The 20244-nt window shown below is 34.5% G+C and overlaps 1 protein-coding gene across 1 annotated transcript in view; it reads right to left on the reverse strand.

Annotated features, from left to right (window-relative positions):
* Window positions 1–20244, reverse strand: part of sn (fascin domain-containing protein singed) — a 75527-nt gene that overhangs the window by 395 nt on the left and 54888 nt on the right. Inside the window, exons 4-9 of the mRNA XM_068775594.1 lie at window positions 18167–18314; window positions 16994–17179; window positions 10465–10693; window positions 2898–3054; window positions 2154–2315; window positions 606–733 (exon numbers count right to left, since the gene is read on the reverse strand). Of these exons, the coding sequence (XP_068631695.1) occupies window positions 606–733; window positions 2154–2315; window positions 2898–3054; window positions 10465–10693; window positions 16994–17179; window positions 18167–18314 (1010 nt within the window). The remainder of the gene's footprint in view (window positions 1–605; window positions 734–2153; window positions 2316–2897; window positions 3055–10464; window positions 10694–16993; window positions 17180–18166; window positions 18315–20244) is intronic.

The following is a 20244-nucleotide window of genomic DNA, read 5'->3' on the forward strand; positions in this document are numbered from 1 at the left end:
TAAGCACCCTAAACTGCCCACTCCTTGATGTCTCTCTCCAATTTCCATTCAAAAGTTGTCGGGTAGATATCGCCATGTTGCAGAAAAGAGAAAAAAAGTCAATTTTGCGCCATCTGTTAGAGGGAATCAACGGCACTACGTATATCTAATATATAAAATTCTTGTGTCACGGTGTTCGAACTTGAACTCCTCTGAAACGGTTTGACTGATTTTTACCAAATTTAATATGCGTATTCAGTATGTCTGAGAATCGGCTACTATCTATTTTCTTTACCTCTAAGTGATAAAGGTTGTTCACACTTAAAATTTTTTTTTATTTTTTTTAACGAAATTTTTTGTTTTTATTTTTTTATGATACAGCATACAAGAATACATACAACCATAAATTTTCACCCCTCTATGTTCAACCCTTATTTTTTATTTGTAAATTAAAATATCAATTTTTTTTTGCAAAACAACGTTTCGGGATCAGCTAGTATATATATATATATATATATATATATATATATCACCTTCTCTCAAGTCTGAAGCATTTCATCCAAACAGATAGTAGAGCCAATAAGAGATGTAAATGTATGTTAATTAAAAATAGTATCGAGGTTTACCTTTGAAGTAGACCTCTCCCTTGGGACCGCGTACGACCTGAATGGTCTCGTAGTTGGCCTTGTTACACTCCAGTCGCGTGCCCTTGGGGCCAACGAAGCCTTGCTCGCACTTCAGCACCAGGATCGGCCTGCGACATACATGCAGCTCTTCAATGTTTTTGTAAACATACACACACATAATAACATTAAATCTAATAAGTAAATTTATATATTTGTAAAATAATACTTATGAGTACAGACATATAATTGACTTTCGATTTAACAAAACCGTTGCTATATACAGTATGATTGGATTTAGTTATAAAAGCTGTATAAGGGTGAATAAATAGCTCATTTATCAGTAAAAACCTTTAACATCTGTTTTGAAACTACCTGTATATAGTAATTACACTGAAATATGTTACATTAATTTATTTTTTCTATTACAATGGGAATGATAAATAACTTCTGTCAATACTGTCTGCAGGGGCAGATATAGTAAACTGTTTTTGTTACTATATTTATTATAGATAATAATTATTAATTTACTGCTTTGAAATTTGAAACATATTTACAATCACTATATATACTTATATGTATAAATGTGTGGTCTATCTTTGAGTGATTGTCATTTTGCATATAGTATTTTTCTTTCCTTTACTGTTCCCTGTTTTTGAAAGCCTTTCGTTTCCTCAATCTTGTGTGGGTTAGGGACGTTGCAAATTCTGGTATAATAAGTTTTTAAATTTTTATTCTACATTCCCTTTCGTACTTTACATGATGTGTTCGCTTGTAGATCTTCTTTCTTGCATCTCCTTCCTTTATCTGCATTCCTCACACAGTTTTTGACTTTGCATATATTTGCAGATTTGCTTCCTGAAGCTCTTTAAACGAATTCGAATAGTGTAAATGTTTTACTATTACTATCTCTTCATTTTAGGAGAGAAGTTAGATTTGGTTATACTTCTATTCGAAGGACTACACCATTCCAATGCCTGTATATTCATGACACTGAACTTAAAGAACTAGGTTTAGGAAATGCGAATGACGATGTATGCAGGTCGATTCCTACCGGTCATGTTAAAGTCTTAGGGAGGCTTATTATTCAGTAGCTGATCACCTATATCAGGAATATCTTTTATACGCCATGTCCTACAGTATCCTTTTTAAAATTCTTACACTTTTATGTAACATTTTATATTAAAGCGAAAGGGTTAAACCATGGTTGCACAGACTTATTAAGACTAGGGGCCACTCGGGCAAATCATGAACTGATGGCGGGCCGGCCGCCAGAAGTATAGGTAAATAAATTTTTTAGGTTTTATTCTGGAACAAAATTCAATATTTTTCGAATGTACGAGAGTATTATTTTTGATGTCGGCGGGCCACCAGTATTCGACCGGCGGGCCGCGGTCTGTGCATCCATGGGTTAAACTAATGTGGAGTCCACTTTCGAAGGGAGGAAACTAACAATAAAATTGCCTTGTGGGACATGATTTAGGTTGAGGTTACTTATTCTTGTTCTCTTAAAGAAGCAGTTAAAAAAGAAGATAGAGAAGATGATCTGACCTGTTGATGAGATAGAAGTAGTACTTGCAGTTGTCGTCAACTGCGTCGGCGTTGGCGTACAGGTGGCCGGAGCGTTTGGTCATCACGTACTTGCCGTTGTTGGCGCGGAAGGCCACGGCGCCCGAGCCCTGCCATTCCAGCTCGAACAGCGCGTTGGACGACCTTCGCATAAGCACATATCTTTACACATACTTCCCTGTTTATCCAAATATATACATATATATGTTAGAATAGGTTTATATTTTATTGACGTTCTTACGTGTTACCGCAGCAGATTTTGTGCTACTACGCCAATTACCAAGAGAAATTTTATTGTTGATTCGCACAAAGTTATTGTTTAGACTCCTTTGTTGCTTTTTGACGCCATTTTAAATACTACGAAAGTGCGTATTTAAAAATAGAACAAGATTTTTTTTTGCAAAATCGAAATATTTTATTAAAAATACTAAGTAAATAAGTAACGTAATAAGACACAATGGGAATATAATGGTGGACTTAGAAAACACAAATGATTTGAAAGAAGAAGTTTTGACTACAAATTTTGTCCAAGCTCTGAGATTGGAGTCGCGTTTTAGTTTAATGTGGCGATAACGCAACCAATAAGGAATCCTAGAACATCAGGTCTCCTTGTGATATTTACCTTCGTAAATAGTGAGCAGGGGTTAGGTTTATATAAAGTGAAAGAAATTGAAACAATGGAGTAAGCTAGACGAATATTCTAGAAACATCTAGAAGTGTACTGACTTGTTGTCGCCGCTGGCCTGTATGCCGCCGCCGACCTCCAGGGTCCAGTAGCGGTCCTGCATGGTGCGGATGTACCAGCGTCTTGTGCCCCAGTCGAACTCCAGCTGGAACGTCTCGTGGGATGAGATCTCATCCTGGTTCGCCGTCACGTCCACACCTGCAATAGACAGATTCCATTAACACTCTTAATTCATCATCACATCTGTCTACTACTGCAAGGCATAAGACTCCTCGGATGTGGGGGTGTATCACACTTTCGTTAGATCCACAGGGGACGCTGCTGCTATTCTCTGGAATCCGATCCTTCTGTCGCCTCATACGAGATCCACGGGTGGGAATGGGGTTGGCCTATTCTATACCGGGCCCACACGACCTATTACTCCTAATTTTTTTTCTCTTATATTCTACAGACATTAGCGTCTGTGCCTTTGTTTTTATAATTACATTTTTTATTTAAGAATTCATTTTTGCGTTTCTGCATGCCAGTGTTCACCCGGTCTCTTCGAGTATTTCTTAATTTAAATCTTAAGTTCTTAAATCATTCAATGTGCCAACAAGTGCATATGAATTGAAGCCTGGTATATTCATCTATTACTCCTATTTTAAAAATCATAATAATATATTTATAATGCGCTATTTGAGAGACTAATATTAAACTGGAAACAGTTGATTTAATTGTACTTACAATAAAATGTCAAGTACTATTTGTGTAATAAATATAACATTTGTTTGTGTTTTAAATAAATTAGAACTCAATTTTTATAGACACTACAATCAAATTGAACTCCCCTTTCAATTTGAAGCTACAAGAGTTCTAAATACAAACTGTCGAAATATATACATATATTAGATATACTTAAGTTAAATACATAGTTTCAGTAAGTTAATATGAAGCTGGCTCCGCGCCGTTAGCTCTCGTGAGATGCGTTATTAGAGGCTCGATGGCCCGTGTCAAACAGCCTGCCGACCGGAACACATCTGACTAACGTATTTATAATCTGTGGCAGTATCATAAAATATTATCAATTAGATTTGTTTAAATGTAGCTGTTGAAACTATACACTCAACCCAGATATATATACATGTATCTGATCTCAAGTCTAATATATTTATCATGCGAACAAGTGGTAACGTAAATAAAATAAATAAATACTTAATTATAGAATTATATAACTAAATTTTTAAATTAATATAGATTATAAAATGTAATTTGACTAAATTTTATATTAGTCTAATTTTAATTTTTACTAATTCTTTTTATTTTAAACATGGCCGCATGTTTTTTTATCTGTCATAAAATTGTCAAAATGAAATATTTTTTGAATCTGTGTCACGTTTAGGATTGTTTCGCTTCAGGATTGTTCCGCATCGCAAATAACTCTGCGTCGTTATTGATATCGCACGAGAGACGCCCGTGAGTCAGTCAACCGCGGCCATTGTTTTCTCGGACCGGCATCCGTGATAGAAACGCGGGAAAGCACGCAGCGCCAACAATGGCGGACTTTTTGCCGCGAATCACTGCGCGTCTGAGAATTTTTTTTTTAATTTTATCCACTAAGATTTTGATAGAATCAATTCAATTTAGGAATTACAATAATATCATTCTATTCTTAAATATTAATAATAAAAAAGTATATCAAACTCTTTTATATTATTTTGTACAAGTCTGTTAAAAAATATTTTTGCAACTGACAACAATGATTTGTAAGCTTTTTGCGAAATAACTTCAATAATCTTTCGTTGTTTCTACCCACTACAAAGACAAAGGCCTTTCTTGCGATATCTATGGCAGTATATACCCCATGCTATAACACGCAGAGAACGCTCTTTACACTTCTATGTGAGCAATAAGATTTTATACCTGGCATCGAATCCCAACACTGGTCTACTATTGCCCTGGATATCTTAATGCAACTTAAAAGTAAGTAGGTAATTATATACTATCTACTATTACTATCACTATGTTGTAGATCTATATATCTAAATATTTAGGTTAGACAAAATTATAGCTTACCATCAGGCAAATTGATCAAACGCGGACAAGATAGTGTTAAAAAAATAAAGTAACTCATAACTTTATTTTTTAACCACTTTCTGTAAATGTCTTAAAAAGTTATTATTAAAGACACCGGAAGGACTATAATAAATCTATTAGGTATATATTTAGGAACAAAACTTTTAAAGAAAAATAGTTCAATGTATAATCACTAATAAGGCATACATATTATTTTTATATACATATTTATTATAAGTAAGAAAAAGAGTTTTCAAATTTCGAATTACAATAATTTATTGTTTATTATCTGTGGCAGTAGGATTCGTACTAGTCGAATTCTAATAGAAAAAAAATAGTTGATTTGTTTGTGAGCCGAAATGTTATTCTAAAAAGTCGCGAAGTGCGCAAAACAATGTAGTTTAGTGGGAGATCGAACTACAAAAGTCAAGAACTCTTTGTATAAAGTATGATTAAAAAAGATACTAATTTTAGCTGTGATTGAAGCAATAGTGAATGTAAGAAGCGTATTATATCTGGAATCGTGACGGAGTGCCGTGACTGTCGCGTTGAGGACAGCCCTCCGCAAACAAGCCGCGGACCAAACAATCTATTTACACTCACGCATTTTCCTCACAACCCGTTTAATGTCGGCAAACATAACTATATATTATGTGGTAACATACAAAATGATTATATATATAGTAGGTGTGAATATATAGCTTTATATTGATGAATTTATTGCACATTTGTCAAAAAAAATCTTTTATATCTATTTTTAATCATCCTGTTTAATTTGATACATTTTTAACGTGTTTCATTAATTATTATTTTTAATTTCAATGCTACAGGTCAATAAATACTACAAGTGTACTAGCAGCAGAGATTGTTAACAAAATTCGAATTATAAATACCATTTTTCTTATCGTATTATTATTACTTTATTATTTCTAAGCCATAAGTTTTTTTCAGTACATTGACTCCCAATGCAAGATAAATGCCTCCCCCAAAGATATCTATTAGGGTATATACCATAATCATAGTTTGGTAAAATAAAAAGAATGTAAAATAAACAGAAATAAAGAATATGTTAATGTGTAATGAGTGAGGAATTGAAGGTCATAGAGCGAAAGAGAACGAAAGAAGAAATGTGGAATGAATACCACCGAATGGAAGATCATAAGATACATAAATGAAAAGAGAGATTTTTTTTTATTTTCTCTCTCTTCATTTATGATTGTGATCTCTGTAGTAGTGGTTGTGAAAAAATTAAATATATGTAAAAAAAGTCCCTGTCCCACACCAGATAAGGGTAACGAGTTTGTATATAATTAATACACAAAGTGCAAATTATATATAAGACTATGTCCCGTGAATGAACCCGCGATCTACGACAGCAAATCCCATTCCTCTACCGCTAGGTTACTTGTAGGCTGGACGAACATAGATTTATTGACAGCAAATGAAACCCATAACTAATCATGTAGTGACCAAATTGAATATTTAGCTGGAAGGTTTTTACATTTATACTTTACGTACAAGATATAAGACCTCGTAATGCGATCACTGATGTAGCCGCACTGTTATGTCATACCATGTCTTTCATGAGCTTAAAGCAAGCGAATTTAATTTATAACGAAAACAACAGAATTCTTAATTTATTCTGTTCTATGTAATATACCTGACTGTTCAGTAAATGGCTCTCATGACCCAATTTTGTGGGCGGTCCCCCATCATCCTCCATAAATCATTATGTGTTCTCAGTGAGATAGTTATAAGGTAACAACTGTAATTAATTTTATATTTCTAAGCTTCTAAGTTTGTACTTTCTTACTGCCTTTTGTTACTGTCTATCTCCAATAAAGTAAATAAATAAATAAGATAATGGTTCAGTTAAGTTTATTGTAGTTAACATTGTGTTAGTTAGTGGGTAGTGAATAGGAAATGTTAGAAGGCTTTGTCACGACCGAGCGAGCGGGCAGCGACCCCGCACCGCACGCTTACCTGCCAGCTAAGTTAACAACTTACTTAAACCGTATGATAAGTTGCGCACATAACTGTACATGTTAATGATGACTGCCACTACACTAACGCGTCTGATTTATCGTAGAATGAATATACAGGATGCTCAAATGTGATATATAATGTATTATAGAAAATAAGTAAAAGTGTAAAATGAAAAAATGTAAAAAGAAAAGAGGAAAGAATGATAGATGAACAGAGCAAAAGGGTAGGACAATTTGAAAGGGCTTGTAATAGCATATTCGAATATTCCGGCTCGAATTCGAGTGCCGGTCTGGCGTAAAAATCAGGGAGGAGTGAATAGCCTCCCTGATAAGCGGAATAGATAAAAACTCATTCATAGCCCTCTGCAAAACAATTGCAAAATGTGCCATTGATAGGAACAAAACGCAAACACAATAAATAAATAAAAAATAGATAAAAAAAGGATAAAATAGAACCAAAGTGATACATAAATCTGTGATAGAGAATAATTATAGGATAAGTAATAATAATGTGAAATAAAAATGTACAATAAAAAAATGGAAAATGGAAAATGTAATAACAAAAGAGGAAAGAATGAAAGATTGAACAGAGCAAAAGAGAAAGATAGAAGAACTGTAGCATGAAAGATAGATAATAGACCAAAAGAGAAAGTAAAATATGAAAGAAGAGAGAGAAAATAAAAAAACATGTGAAAAATTAAATTGCAAATAAAGTCCCTGTCCCACCATAAATAGGGGTACGAGAGGCCCCCAATAGAGAGGGTCAAAAAAATATACAGGATGATTAATAGATGTTAAAACTTTAAGTGGGTGGCTTATTTATTGTACTGTCCGAAGTTATTGGCCTGTTGCATTGTACTAGAAAATTTAAATTATTATAACGTATTTAGTATTCTTTTAAATGAAATTTAACAATTTTTTTTTATGTATATATTATATCAATCATGTAAATGAGTCAATAAATCAAGTTCTACACATCTCTTGAATGCTATAACATTATACTTTTAATTTTAGATTTAAACTTAAGGTCTAAAATATCTCGTGGAACTTTATTATATATGCATACTCATATAGGATTACAATTTAATGACTTATGGGTTACCACGAGGATCTCCACTCAAATCTTTACTCGAAATCAGTGTTTCCCAACGTGGGTTTATGTTCCACAGGGAGGCAATATGAAAATTGACCCAATACAAGTTTAGCCCCTTTTCAATATAAAAATTACAATATTAATTATATCATTTGATTTCTGGATAACGTGTGCCATATATTAATTGACTGATATATATTTACTATGTTAAATAAATCGTTATTCTAACCAATATTTATTTAATAACATAAATTTTGAGCCAAGATATAAAATTGTGTGTAATAATAAACACGAAAAATCTATATTTCGTCTCAAAAAGTTTACAAATACTTCATAGATCCTGTATGTAACATATATTAAAATTGTACATAATAATTAACCTTTTTTTTTTTAATTCTAAAATTAAAAGTATATTATTAAACAAATGTGATTACAGCATTCAAGAGTTTTTAGTTGATCGAAATATGTGGAACTTAGTGTGATGAATCATTTACATAATTATATATATATATATATCCTTATCTTGGGTTCACATGGACAGTTTTGCATAATTATTTATTCACATTATTTTTTCTTTTTTTCTCGCTCTTACTTCCTTAATATCTTCCACTCGTTCTTTTATCCGTCATATGATTGATATACTGTACATATGAATAATTATTAAATTTCATTCTAGACTCAACAGATCCGCATTCGACGTATCTTACTACATATAACGTATATATTTGAATTTATACATAGCATGTACAATCACAATAGATTGAAGACAAGGCATCTGAACAGGAAGCGTGTCTCGCCGCACTGTTAGTTTGCATCAGCTGCTTCGCTCCCGTAATTGCTGTTTGATTGGCTTCCCTCGGCGCAATCACTCGGAAATGTCTTTCACGCGTCGGACAAGGCTTCTATTGAAAATAGATTTGTAACTTCTCTAACATTTTAAAAGTTCTTTACGCAATAATAACATTAAAATTAAAAATATGCAAAAATACTTTTCTATTTTATAAAAATAGGTACTTGGTGGAACATCGTGATAGGTTTTCAGCCCTCCATCGTCTATATTTACCTACTAGACAGTTCATTGTGGTCTTGTTTAAGAGCACCACATCCAAAACACTTACTGGGTGAATAAAACTCTTTACAGGACTTTAAATAGATAATTGTGAAGCGTATTCAAATTAGTAGATATTAAAATTAATTATTGTTTAAAATCTCTACCAGAAGACAGTACTATCACAAGTTATTGCATTGTAAAATATTTCAGAGCGATCACTATACAAAGTGATTAGAAATAGATATAAATTTTTGCTGACAAATAAGTCACAAGGTTACGTCTTTAAAGCTAACATATAACCCGACATCTTATATAAGTGTACATATATATATATATATATATATATATATATATATATATAAACATATGTAAATAAATGACCCGACCTCTTTTTGAAACACAGTATTAAAAGTTAATTCTCAGCTAGAAAGTGTAAGCCTTCGCTAAATTTGTTCATAAAGTTAAATTTTATTATAGTTTCTATTAAATTGGGCTCTTCTGGGATCTACAATATGAATAACCAAAAGTAACTTTAAATAAAATAGACTTAGATACTTTAAAAAACTTTGGTCTTCAAAGAGGTTATTGTAAAGAATAGTTGTAAACGTGTTCAGCACTTGTTCTTGTTCTAGCTTAATGGATCTAAGTTAATTTGGTGTTCTTATTATATAAATACATACATACATACATATATATATATATATATATATAAATATATGTATATATGTATATGTATATAGATGTGTACAAACTTGTTTTATGTTTGTACGATACGACACGAAAATAACGAATCGAAAGTAAAAAGGGCTGACATTTTTTAATTATATATATTTCTTTACTTTCAAAAATAAATACCTCTAAAAAAGTTTTAAGTTAAAAGTTTTTTGATACCCATATTGTGGTGGTTGTGGAAAAATATGTACCTAGTCCGCCATATTGGAACGGCATCCATCTTGAATTTTAAATTTTGACATAATCATCGTGTTTTACTAGTGTAGCCCTTTCATTTGATAACCATATTGAGGGGGTTAAGGACAAATATGTAATCTGCCATTTTGTATTGGCGGCTATCTTAGATTTATAATGTTATTGATTTTATTATATTGTATTGTCATCTAAATTAAATGTGTGTACCAAATTTCAGATCAATCTGACAACGGGAAGGTGCTTAAATTTCAATTTCTAATTTTGAGCCAAATAAACAAATTCCGTACGGGTCGAACTAAATAAAACCGTTTAATAAATTGAATTGAAATAAAAATTTAATTTGAATAAAAAGAATTTAGATTAAACTACTACTTACAGTAGTATGAGGATCTTACTGTAGGTAGTCGCGGTACTGATCTACCTGATATTCTCTATCCACCCACCAGTGCTGGTCAAATGACCACACAGGGTGGAAGGTATTGCAGAAGGTTACTCACCTTGCTTGACGGAGACATATTTGTCGTTGAGAGCGGCAACGAACGCAGCCTGAGGCAGGCTGTCTTCGAGCGAGAACAGCTCGTCGCGGGTGACGTTGGTGGAGCGTGTCTTCAGAACAGCCTTGGAGCCGATGGGTGCGAGGTACGCCCCTGCAGCGTCACGAAGCGCCAGCGCTCCGGAGTGATACTCCGCGCTGAACAGGCACTCGGGAGTACATGTATCCAGCAGCTGTTGGAAAAAAATCCTCATAAATGATGTTTCAATAAAAAAAATCTTCTATTTTTAAAATTTCTTTTGTAACCTCATACTTATGTAACCGCACTGTTTCTCTTTTTTAATGTTATTTGGTAGGTTATACAGATTATTTCTATTATACAATTATTAATTGTTCTGAATAAAATAAAATAAACTTTTTTTAATATGGTTGACAAGTTATACACATGTCAGATGGCGTCAGATTTTCATATTTTTATATACGTCAATATATACTTACTACACTTACACACACACACATATATATATATACACATATATATAAGTATATGTATATATATAAACCTGTCCAATAGTGACGAATATAGCACGAGAAATAAACATAAGATTTAATACTATGGTAACTTTTGGTAAACGTAACAAAACAAAATAAAAATAATTCGTATTAATGTACCGCTGTACAAATCTACAGAATGATCTGAGAAAAGCTTTAAGGGTATGAATGTATAGTTAATTTGCTGTCAAAGTTAAGTGCACCCTATCTAAACAATTAATGAAAAAAAAATGATAATATAGAATTTTTTTTTTCAAAATTTCTACATATTAAAACTAATTATTTTTTACCATCTGTCCATGTAGAGTTGGTACTACCAGAAGTAATAAGCTTTATATAGGGTGATTAAAGAGCAATACATTCAACATTTTTACACAAGTACCTCTCCCTGTATATTACGCGCAATGAAACGGAACATTTGAATAAAAATTTGCAAGTCCATGTTATCGAAGACAAAAACACGAGACTTCCGTAAGAAAGATATCAGTCAGGTACCTTATTTCAATAACATCGCGTTCTAACAGTTCGTCTGGAAGTGGCTTTTGTACGGAGTGTGGGAACCGAACGCGAGTACTGAGTTCGCACGCATTACGGCATCAAATAACTCCCACTTCTTGTATTTATAGTAAGCAGACTATGTAGGTTTTTGTGATGTGTTTGATTTTAAAATCACCTGTTCTAGACTTTAAATCTAATATATAAAATTCTCGTGTCACGGTGTTCGAACTTGAACTCCTCTGAAACGGCTCGACCGATTTTTACCAAATTTTATATGCGTATTCAGTAGGTATGAGAATCGGCTACTATCTATTTTTCATACCCCTAAGTGATAAGGGTTGTTCACCCTTAAAATTTTTTTTTTATTTTTTTGACGAAATTTTTTGTTTTTATTTTTTTATGATACAACATACAAAAATACATACAACCCTAAATTTTCACCCCTCTACGATCAACCCTTATTTTTAAATTGTAAATTAAAAATATTTTTTTTGCAAAACAACGTTTGCGGGATCAGTTAGTAACTATATATTGTTACAAAGCACGAGTTACAGAACCCTCTTAACGTTAAACACGGAACCCTAGGATCAAGAACACGCAAGACCTTGAAGTTATTTATATTTATAGATTTTTGTATACGGATCTCGGAAATTCTAACCGAGTACTATCTCGAACTTACTAAAACCTTATCCTTAGTATAAATAAGTGTAGGGTAAAACAGGGTAATGGGGGTCACTTAAGCGAGAAATCAAATAAAAATTAATTATAAAACAAAATATTTATTGCAACCGCCTTTAAATATAATATAACTAATATACTATTAATTGAGATCAGTTTCAATCACTTTGGCAATCAACTTTGAAAATTATTCAAGTTTAAAAAAAAAACAGATTTGACTCCCATTGCACCGATATGCGGGTAATGGTGGTCACCCTGGGGGCAATCAGAGTCAATGAAAATCTAGCACATATCACAGACATAACCTTGAGCTGAGTCCCACCCGGTGCATTCCGAGTGAGCCCATAGACCACATGAGGTACATCTGAACCATATCTCATTGTTTCTGCCGAAATCGTTGCATACTGGGCACTTGTTTCCCACATCTTTTAGCTCATCATCCTCATCATGCTGGCACAAATCGTTAGTACCAACATCAGATACAGAGGTTTCATTCGATTCTTGAAGTATTTGACGCTTTACCTTTTCATGAGTCTTCTTCACCACTTTACTTTTTTTCCCTGACCTTTACCTTTCCATTTCTTATTTTCTTTCTGTGTTTCTCCTTTTTTCTTTTCTTTCTTATTTTCTTTTTCTACAAGGTTTTCTTTCAATGGCGTTGAAGTTAAAAGTGTTGCATGTTGTTTTTTTCGGCATTGTCTTGTATTAATAATACGTGTCTTCTCTGGTAACTTGATTAAATCATGCAATGTAATTTGACTTGAAGTGCTAGGATCTGATGGGTTAATCGCAGACACTGACTGTTTTGGTGTGCTCGGTACTATGGGATGAAATTCTTTTGATGTGCTCGGAACTGGTGATTATGATTCTTTTGATACATGATCATTCGTGGGAAATGGGAGTCACCCGACTCTCATTACCCACTTCTATACAAATTAGAAAAAAAATGAATGAAAATAAAACTGTAACATATTAACACGCTAAGAACTGCACATCACAATTTTGAATGTCTAACTAAGCACGTGTGAATGTCTTAATCGTATACTGCAAATTATTCGACACTTACCTTTTAATTTACATTGACGAAAAATTAGATCAGTGGAGCGAAAAAACAAAATACTGCCATATCTCAGAAGTGCGGGCGCCAACTGGTGCGAGACTTTCGAGGCAGCGCCTGGGGGCCAGGGCAGGGTAGAGGACCTCATTTACGAGTCGCTCTCGTGTACTGTTTTGTGGATGTGCGGGTGATTCTCATTACCCACTGACTCTCATTACCCTACTCTCCCCTACTCTCCATGTCGACAGTTCAATGTTGTTTTTCGAGTTATAAGATTAAGATCTACGATCAGTGATACAGTGACTATTTGGTAAGTTATTTGGACAGTGATTCCTTGAGCGATTTGGAAGCGAAGTTTGGACTAAGCGAAAGTATACTCTGTTTTAAAGTAGGGTGACCATCTGATTTGTGAATAAAGGACTCCTTGTGAACCAGTGGTGTTTTATTTTCAGCCTGAATCCACAGTACGTAACAATATTATTGATCTCAACAATGCCTCTGCATATACACAAAACATGCTTGTTTAGAAAGAACAATGTCAAAAATCGGCTAATTTAGATTACGTAGAGCGTTATCTCTGTCGCACACTACCTATTTGACGTTTTGTCAGTGGTGCGACAGAGATAACGCTCTACGAAGCCGAAATTAGCCGATTGTCTCTTTCCAAAGCTCGATGTGCAATATTTATCGCCGGGTTAGTGTAGAATGTCTTAAATATTTATTTCTGGTACTATACGTTTTAAGAGATTGTGACTGAAAATAATTATAGGATATAAGTATTAAAATTGTAAAAAGAAAAAGGGAAAGAATGGTAGATGATCAGAGCAAAAGGGAAAGAAAACAGAAATGTAGCATGAAAGATAGATAATAGACCGAAAGAGAAAGTAAAGTAAAGAGAGAGAGAATAAAAAATTAAGTGAAAAAATTAAATTGCCAATAAAGTCCCTGTCGCACCAAAGATAGGGGGGTACGAGAGGCCCCCAATAGCGGGGGCCATTAAAGAAAAAAAAAAGAGAAACTGAATAAAAATTAAAAAAAGGTATTTTACGTACTGAAAATCTTAACCTATGGCATGGATAAAAACATCGGCAGAATTCAAACGACAGCTTACATGTCTGTTCGTAGACTAGACGGTAATTCCTGCGTCAAAAGGCTTTGCGGATTAAAAATTTTCCTTTCTGTGGCTCTACGCGGTGGAAACTTTTTTTTAACAAAACGCTGTGGAAATAACACAGACTCTCCGCCACAGGCATTGTGTTTGTCGTTGGTGTTGAGTATTTAAAGCCAGTATATACTGCAACGTATCGACGATAGTTTTTGTTTACCTAATGTGTGTGTACACATAGATATTTATATATATTTTTACTTCGTTCAAAGTATTGATACTTACAAATATATATAATATAGTTTATCCTGTTTAATATAATTGCACTAATTTAACTTATGAAAACACAGAAACAAAAATACTATACTAATAATAAATACAAACACACGTAAACATCTTTAAATTGTTGGAAACGGAATTGTATCAGTGTATATGTGTTGCGTTAGGTTTTGTTTATTTTTGCCAACAGACCTATTCAACATGGAACCACTGAGTAGTAGTGTGTAGTACAAAGGATCTTGTCGTTGTTGTTATCTATATATATATTTATATATATATATATATATATATATATTATAGGCGTTAAAAATGGACCGCCACCCGCTCATTTAAGTACAGGTTCGTAAGAGGTAGGTGTTTGTTTACAATATAATATTTTTTTATCAATTTTATTATTTGCACTCTCAGCTTTTTTTTTGTTGACAGTATAAGTTATTCATTCCTCTTTCATTCTTCACAAATCCCTTCATTCCTTTCATTTATCACCTCACATGGAATTTAGGCCTTTGTTTAAATTATTATTTCTACTATATCCAATAGTGATATTTTTACATAGATATGAATTTTAGACGTCAATCTGCAGATAAGCTGGTGCAGTCCGTCTTACTTGACAGTTGAATTTTCATAATAAAAGTGTTTTATATATTAAGCTAACATTTGAACAATAATCTCTGCTCATAAATAAACAATAAAACTTAAGAAAAAAATATTTTAATCTTGATTTTTTTATTAAATCCTTTCACGACGCGTAATTATATGTAAATATGCTGTTTAAATAAATAAAAAATTAATGCACGATAAAATATTTATCTTAGCAAATTAATATTAAACATCGTAAAAGATAATTAACATATTTGAATATGTTTAATACGGACCGAGTAATGAATTTAAATGAATATTTGTACCCACTGTTGGTTTAGTTAAATACATATTAGACGAAGATAAATAAAGTGGACTAGATAAAAAAATGTAATATTAGGTTAGTTAAGGGTAGAAATAAACGAAATAAATACATTTAAAAAACTTTTAAGTTAAACGGTTTTCTGATACCCATATTGTGGTGGTTTTAGAAAAATATGTACCTAGTGCGCCATATTGGAACGGCGTCCATCTTGAATTTTAAATTTTGATATAATCATCGTGTTTTACTAGTGTAGCCCTTTCATTTGATACCCATATTGAGGGGGTTAAGGAAAAATACGTAATCCGCCATTTTGTATCGGCGGCCATTTTAGCCATCTAAATTAAATGTGTGTACCAAATTTCAGATCAATCTGACAACGGGAAGATGCTTCAATTTAAATTTCTAATTTTGATCCAAATAAATTCCGTACGATGTCGATGAGGTCACTGCAAAACACAGACCTCTGCCAATAATTGCGACGTGGACTCCTCCTGTGCTTCCTGCACCCAACTGCTTTTCGCAACCTTAATATGTTGTCGGTCAAACGTGTAGGGGCCAATCGACTTGTCGTCACCGCTCAAGAACCTTTCGATCTCAAATATTGACCCCTATTAACACAGTTTACTTTACACAATCATTGTAAAAGTTTTGTTACGTATACCAACATGTTACAACACTAACATTAAATTTGATGAATAGAAAATATCACATCAAAATAGATAGATTGAAGCATTGTATTGTTTTGTGTGGTATGCTACCACTAGGTGAACGATGATCAAGTTAGCGGGTAGTCTCTGGACACCGGCTGCGGAAGACCATGGGTATCTCTCAGCTTATATAGTTATGATGATTGTGTGTATATTTTGCATGTCTCTGTCTTTTCAACACTCATTGTGAAGCTTCATACACAAATCATTGGTAAATATTTTTCAGTATTTAATGGAATCAGGCGTTACTTCGCGGAAGTCCATCCTAAGTAAGAAAAGGACCAATATATACCCACTTCCGCACATGCAGCGGTAGTCGTGCAATGAAATGCACCGCCGGCCAGCCCGCTGATAAATGCGTATGCGGCAAATAATGCGAATCACACAACCGCCACCACCAAATCACTCAACGCGTATTTCACCCCTCCACGGGGCATCTTCAGGAGCTATGTTACACCGATTAGTGCCAAACACAGAGTCAGAATATTTTTCAGTTTATTTCTTTTATGATTCGAAGTACATCACTACCATTTCAACCATCCGCTGCTGATCATAGACATCCGCCAAAGATATCTAATAGCACATGTTGGTAGCGGCCTGAATCCAGAATCTTCCGAACACCTTGACAAAGTTGTCTGTCCAAGAAGTGGACGGATTACGCTACACTGGGTTCATGGTCTTTACTCCAGAATCTTAAGGCCCCAATTATCTTGGCTGTCAGTTGTTAATAAAATAAAAAAATGAGGGTCTGACCTTGCCACCGGCGCTGAGGTACTTGTTGTTGCAGGTGTGCAGCGCGTACTTGCCGCCCTCATCAGCGCGGAACTCCAGCGTGAAAAGCGTGTCCTCGCCCCAGGGCACGTTGGCGTCCACGTGGATCTCGTCCAGCGACTCCGAGAGATGCGCGAATCGTTTGCGGCCGATCGAACGGAGATTCACCTGCGGGTCAAACATACGATTGTATACCTTATAACATTAAAAAAATTATTTCCTGTACAAAATTAAAAAAAAAACTTGTAGTACTCTAGTCTAGTCTAGTTTCGATATATATCGAATAAAAATAACCAGGGGAAGTACGAGGGGCCCCCAAGAAACGACAGTCGAATAAAAAAATATTAATTTCTCGACGTGCCAAATCAAATGCCGGGTATATATATACAAGTTTCGATATATATCGAATAAAAATAACCAGGGGAAGTACGAGGGGCCCCCAAGAAACGACAGTCGAATAAAAAAATATTAATTTCTCGACGTGCCAAATCAAATGCCAATTTGCCGGCATTTTGAAATATTTCAAGCTAACTAAACTAGCTAATAATTTCTTTCTTTCTTTTAGAACGCAACGAAAGCTCAAGTGAATAATGTACCAACAATGCATTGGAAGCACTTTCAGTGCAATCACTTCCCGACGCCTGTGTACTTCAGACAACGGAATATTGAGGGAGAAATGCTTTCATAGCCAGATAGGGTTCCCCCCTATAAGAATGGATGTCGTTCAGGCTTCATTTGTAAACCTCGGCTGATCGATATATTTGAAAAAACGTTAAGTATTTAACAATATAGATGTACTGTTATAGTGTACACTTATATAGTTAGAAAAGTTATATATATATATATATATATATATATATATATATGCTACCGGTCAATAACTTTATTATGTCAAAGGTTATATTTACAAGTTATGTATAATATGAATTATTTCGATCAATATCAAACATTTCATTCGCAGTGCTAAAGTCTGCCGAAGCAAGTGACCAATAAGAGGTTTTGTCTCTCGAGGGTGCTTGTGTCGGAATGCTAAACGGGTGTGAAAGCGCAAACAGAGGTGTCCTGGACTACTCTGGGAGGCACTATCTATGCGCTGCCGCTTTGAACACCAACAATCTACAAATACGAAGACTGATCATAAAAAGAGTACATTACCTGAGGACGCGCGGCGAGGTGAACATGCCAGAGCTCAGCGTCGCTGGGCACCTTGGCGGTGCAGGTGAGCTTGTCGGAGCTGGAGCCCAGGAAGTAGCCGCGCTCTACGTTCCGGAGAGCCCAGCGTCCGCTCCCGTCCTCCGAGACACTGCAACACCGTGCAACTGTTACCATATGCATGTCTACATGGACTCTTCCCTAAGCTTGGGTACTAAAAATTACTAAGTGACTAATATATAGCTGCTTATGCTATGCAGCAGTAGTCGTGCAATGAAGTGCACCGCCCGCCAGCCCTATACCCAACAGTGGACGTTTATTGCTGAAATGATGACGACGTAGCCTTATAAAGACGAAAAGGTTAAACTTGTGCCGAAATCTCTTTCGAATTGAGTCTTTTAACAATCAAATTACAGCCGGCGATAAATATTGCACATCGACCTTTGGAAAGAGAGAATCGGCTACTTTCGGCTTTGTAGAGCGTTATCTCTGTCGCACGAAATACAACCACTGACAAAACGTCACATAGGTAGTGTGGGACAGAGATGCTCGATGTGCAAAATTTATCGCCGGGTATTGTATCCTCCTTGTGTTGCGTAGTTGGGAAACACTTCTACAAGAACGAGAGCTATTAATTCCCGTGCTGTATTATCAATTAAAAAAATCTTTATTTAGAGCCACTTATACTAAATTTTGTTATGAAATTGTAGATAGTTGTCAACAATTGTTACGAATTTTTTGGTAGTCTGGAAAAAGATATAAATATATTTATTTTCTATTTTTGTTATATCTATAAATTAGTCAACGAATGAACTATACATACACACTTTAAATCTTTTACATCGATAACCAATCACCTGTATAACTTAAAGTTATAATCTTGAACATTTCGAATCATTGCATATACAGAAGTAGAAAACATACGTTTATACCTTTTAGGTTGGAGTCTGCCTCAAGTTAAAACCACAGAGTTCTAAGCGCATTCCAAAAGCTCTAGTAAAATACTGCGGAACTAAAAGCTTTCTAAGCAGGAAAGCTCCGAAAGGTCTCTGTGTAAGCTACAATGAACCTTTTTGTTCTGTCTATACACCTTGCTAGGGTACCTCACTACACATATCATTATTTGTTTTCAGGCTTTACTCAGTTAAGAACATAGTTGGGAACGCTACAACTGTATCTAATATATAAAATTCTCGTGTCACGGTGTTCGAACTTGAACTCCTCCTAAACGGCTTGACCGACTTTTACCAAATTTTATATGCGTATTCAGTAGATCTGAGAATCGGCTACTATCTATTTTTCATGCCCCTAAGTGATAAGGGTGGTTTTTATTTTATTATGATACAGCATACAAAAATACATACAACTTTAAATTTTCACCCCTCTACGATCAACCCTTATTTTTTTTGTTAATTAAAACCCTATTTTTTTTTGCAAAACAACGTTTGCGGGAACAGCTAGTATCTTATAGAATACTATTCCGTATGCAAATTACATATATTTAAATAAAAAATATTTTATAACTGTCGAAGTCATAATTAGCGAGTAACAGCCAGCGGTAAGGGCAGACTTGTCTATAAGTTGCGGGTTCGAATCCCGGAATACAATCTAATATAAGTAAGAAAAAGACCGATATTTAGCCACTTCCGCACATGCAGTGGTAGTCGTGCAAAAGTGCACCGCCCGCCAGCCCGCTGATAAATGTGTATGCGGCAAACAATGCGAATTACACAACTGCCACCGTTAAATCACTCAACACGTGTTTCACCCCTCCACGGGGCATCTTCAGGAGTTATGTTATACCGATTAGTGCCAAACACAGCGTCATAGTTACACGATAACCACGACATGTGCGGAAGTGGCTAAATATTGGTCCTTTTCTTACTTAGGATGGACTTCCGCAAAATAACGGCTGATTCCATTAAAAATAATCTTATATAATTCACACTTTTTGCAATAATAATATAGAGTTGACACTACACACAAATAAGTTTTCAGAGGATGGGCAGAAGCGTACTCTGCTTAACATAATACAACACAGCGATCGTCTACCAGCCTGCCAAGGGTAGCGATTATGGTAT

The sequence above is a fragment of the Battus philenor genome, unplaced genomic scaffold (assembly GCF_028537555.1).
Source record: "Battus philenor isolate CCGP_79_NKW_IND1 unplaced genomic scaffold, ilBatPhil1.0.hap1 SCAF_9, whole genome shotgun sequence".
NCBI classification, from domain to species: domain Eukaryota; kingdom Metazoa; phylum Arthropoda; class Insecta; order Lepidoptera; family Papilionidae; genus Battus; species Battus philenor.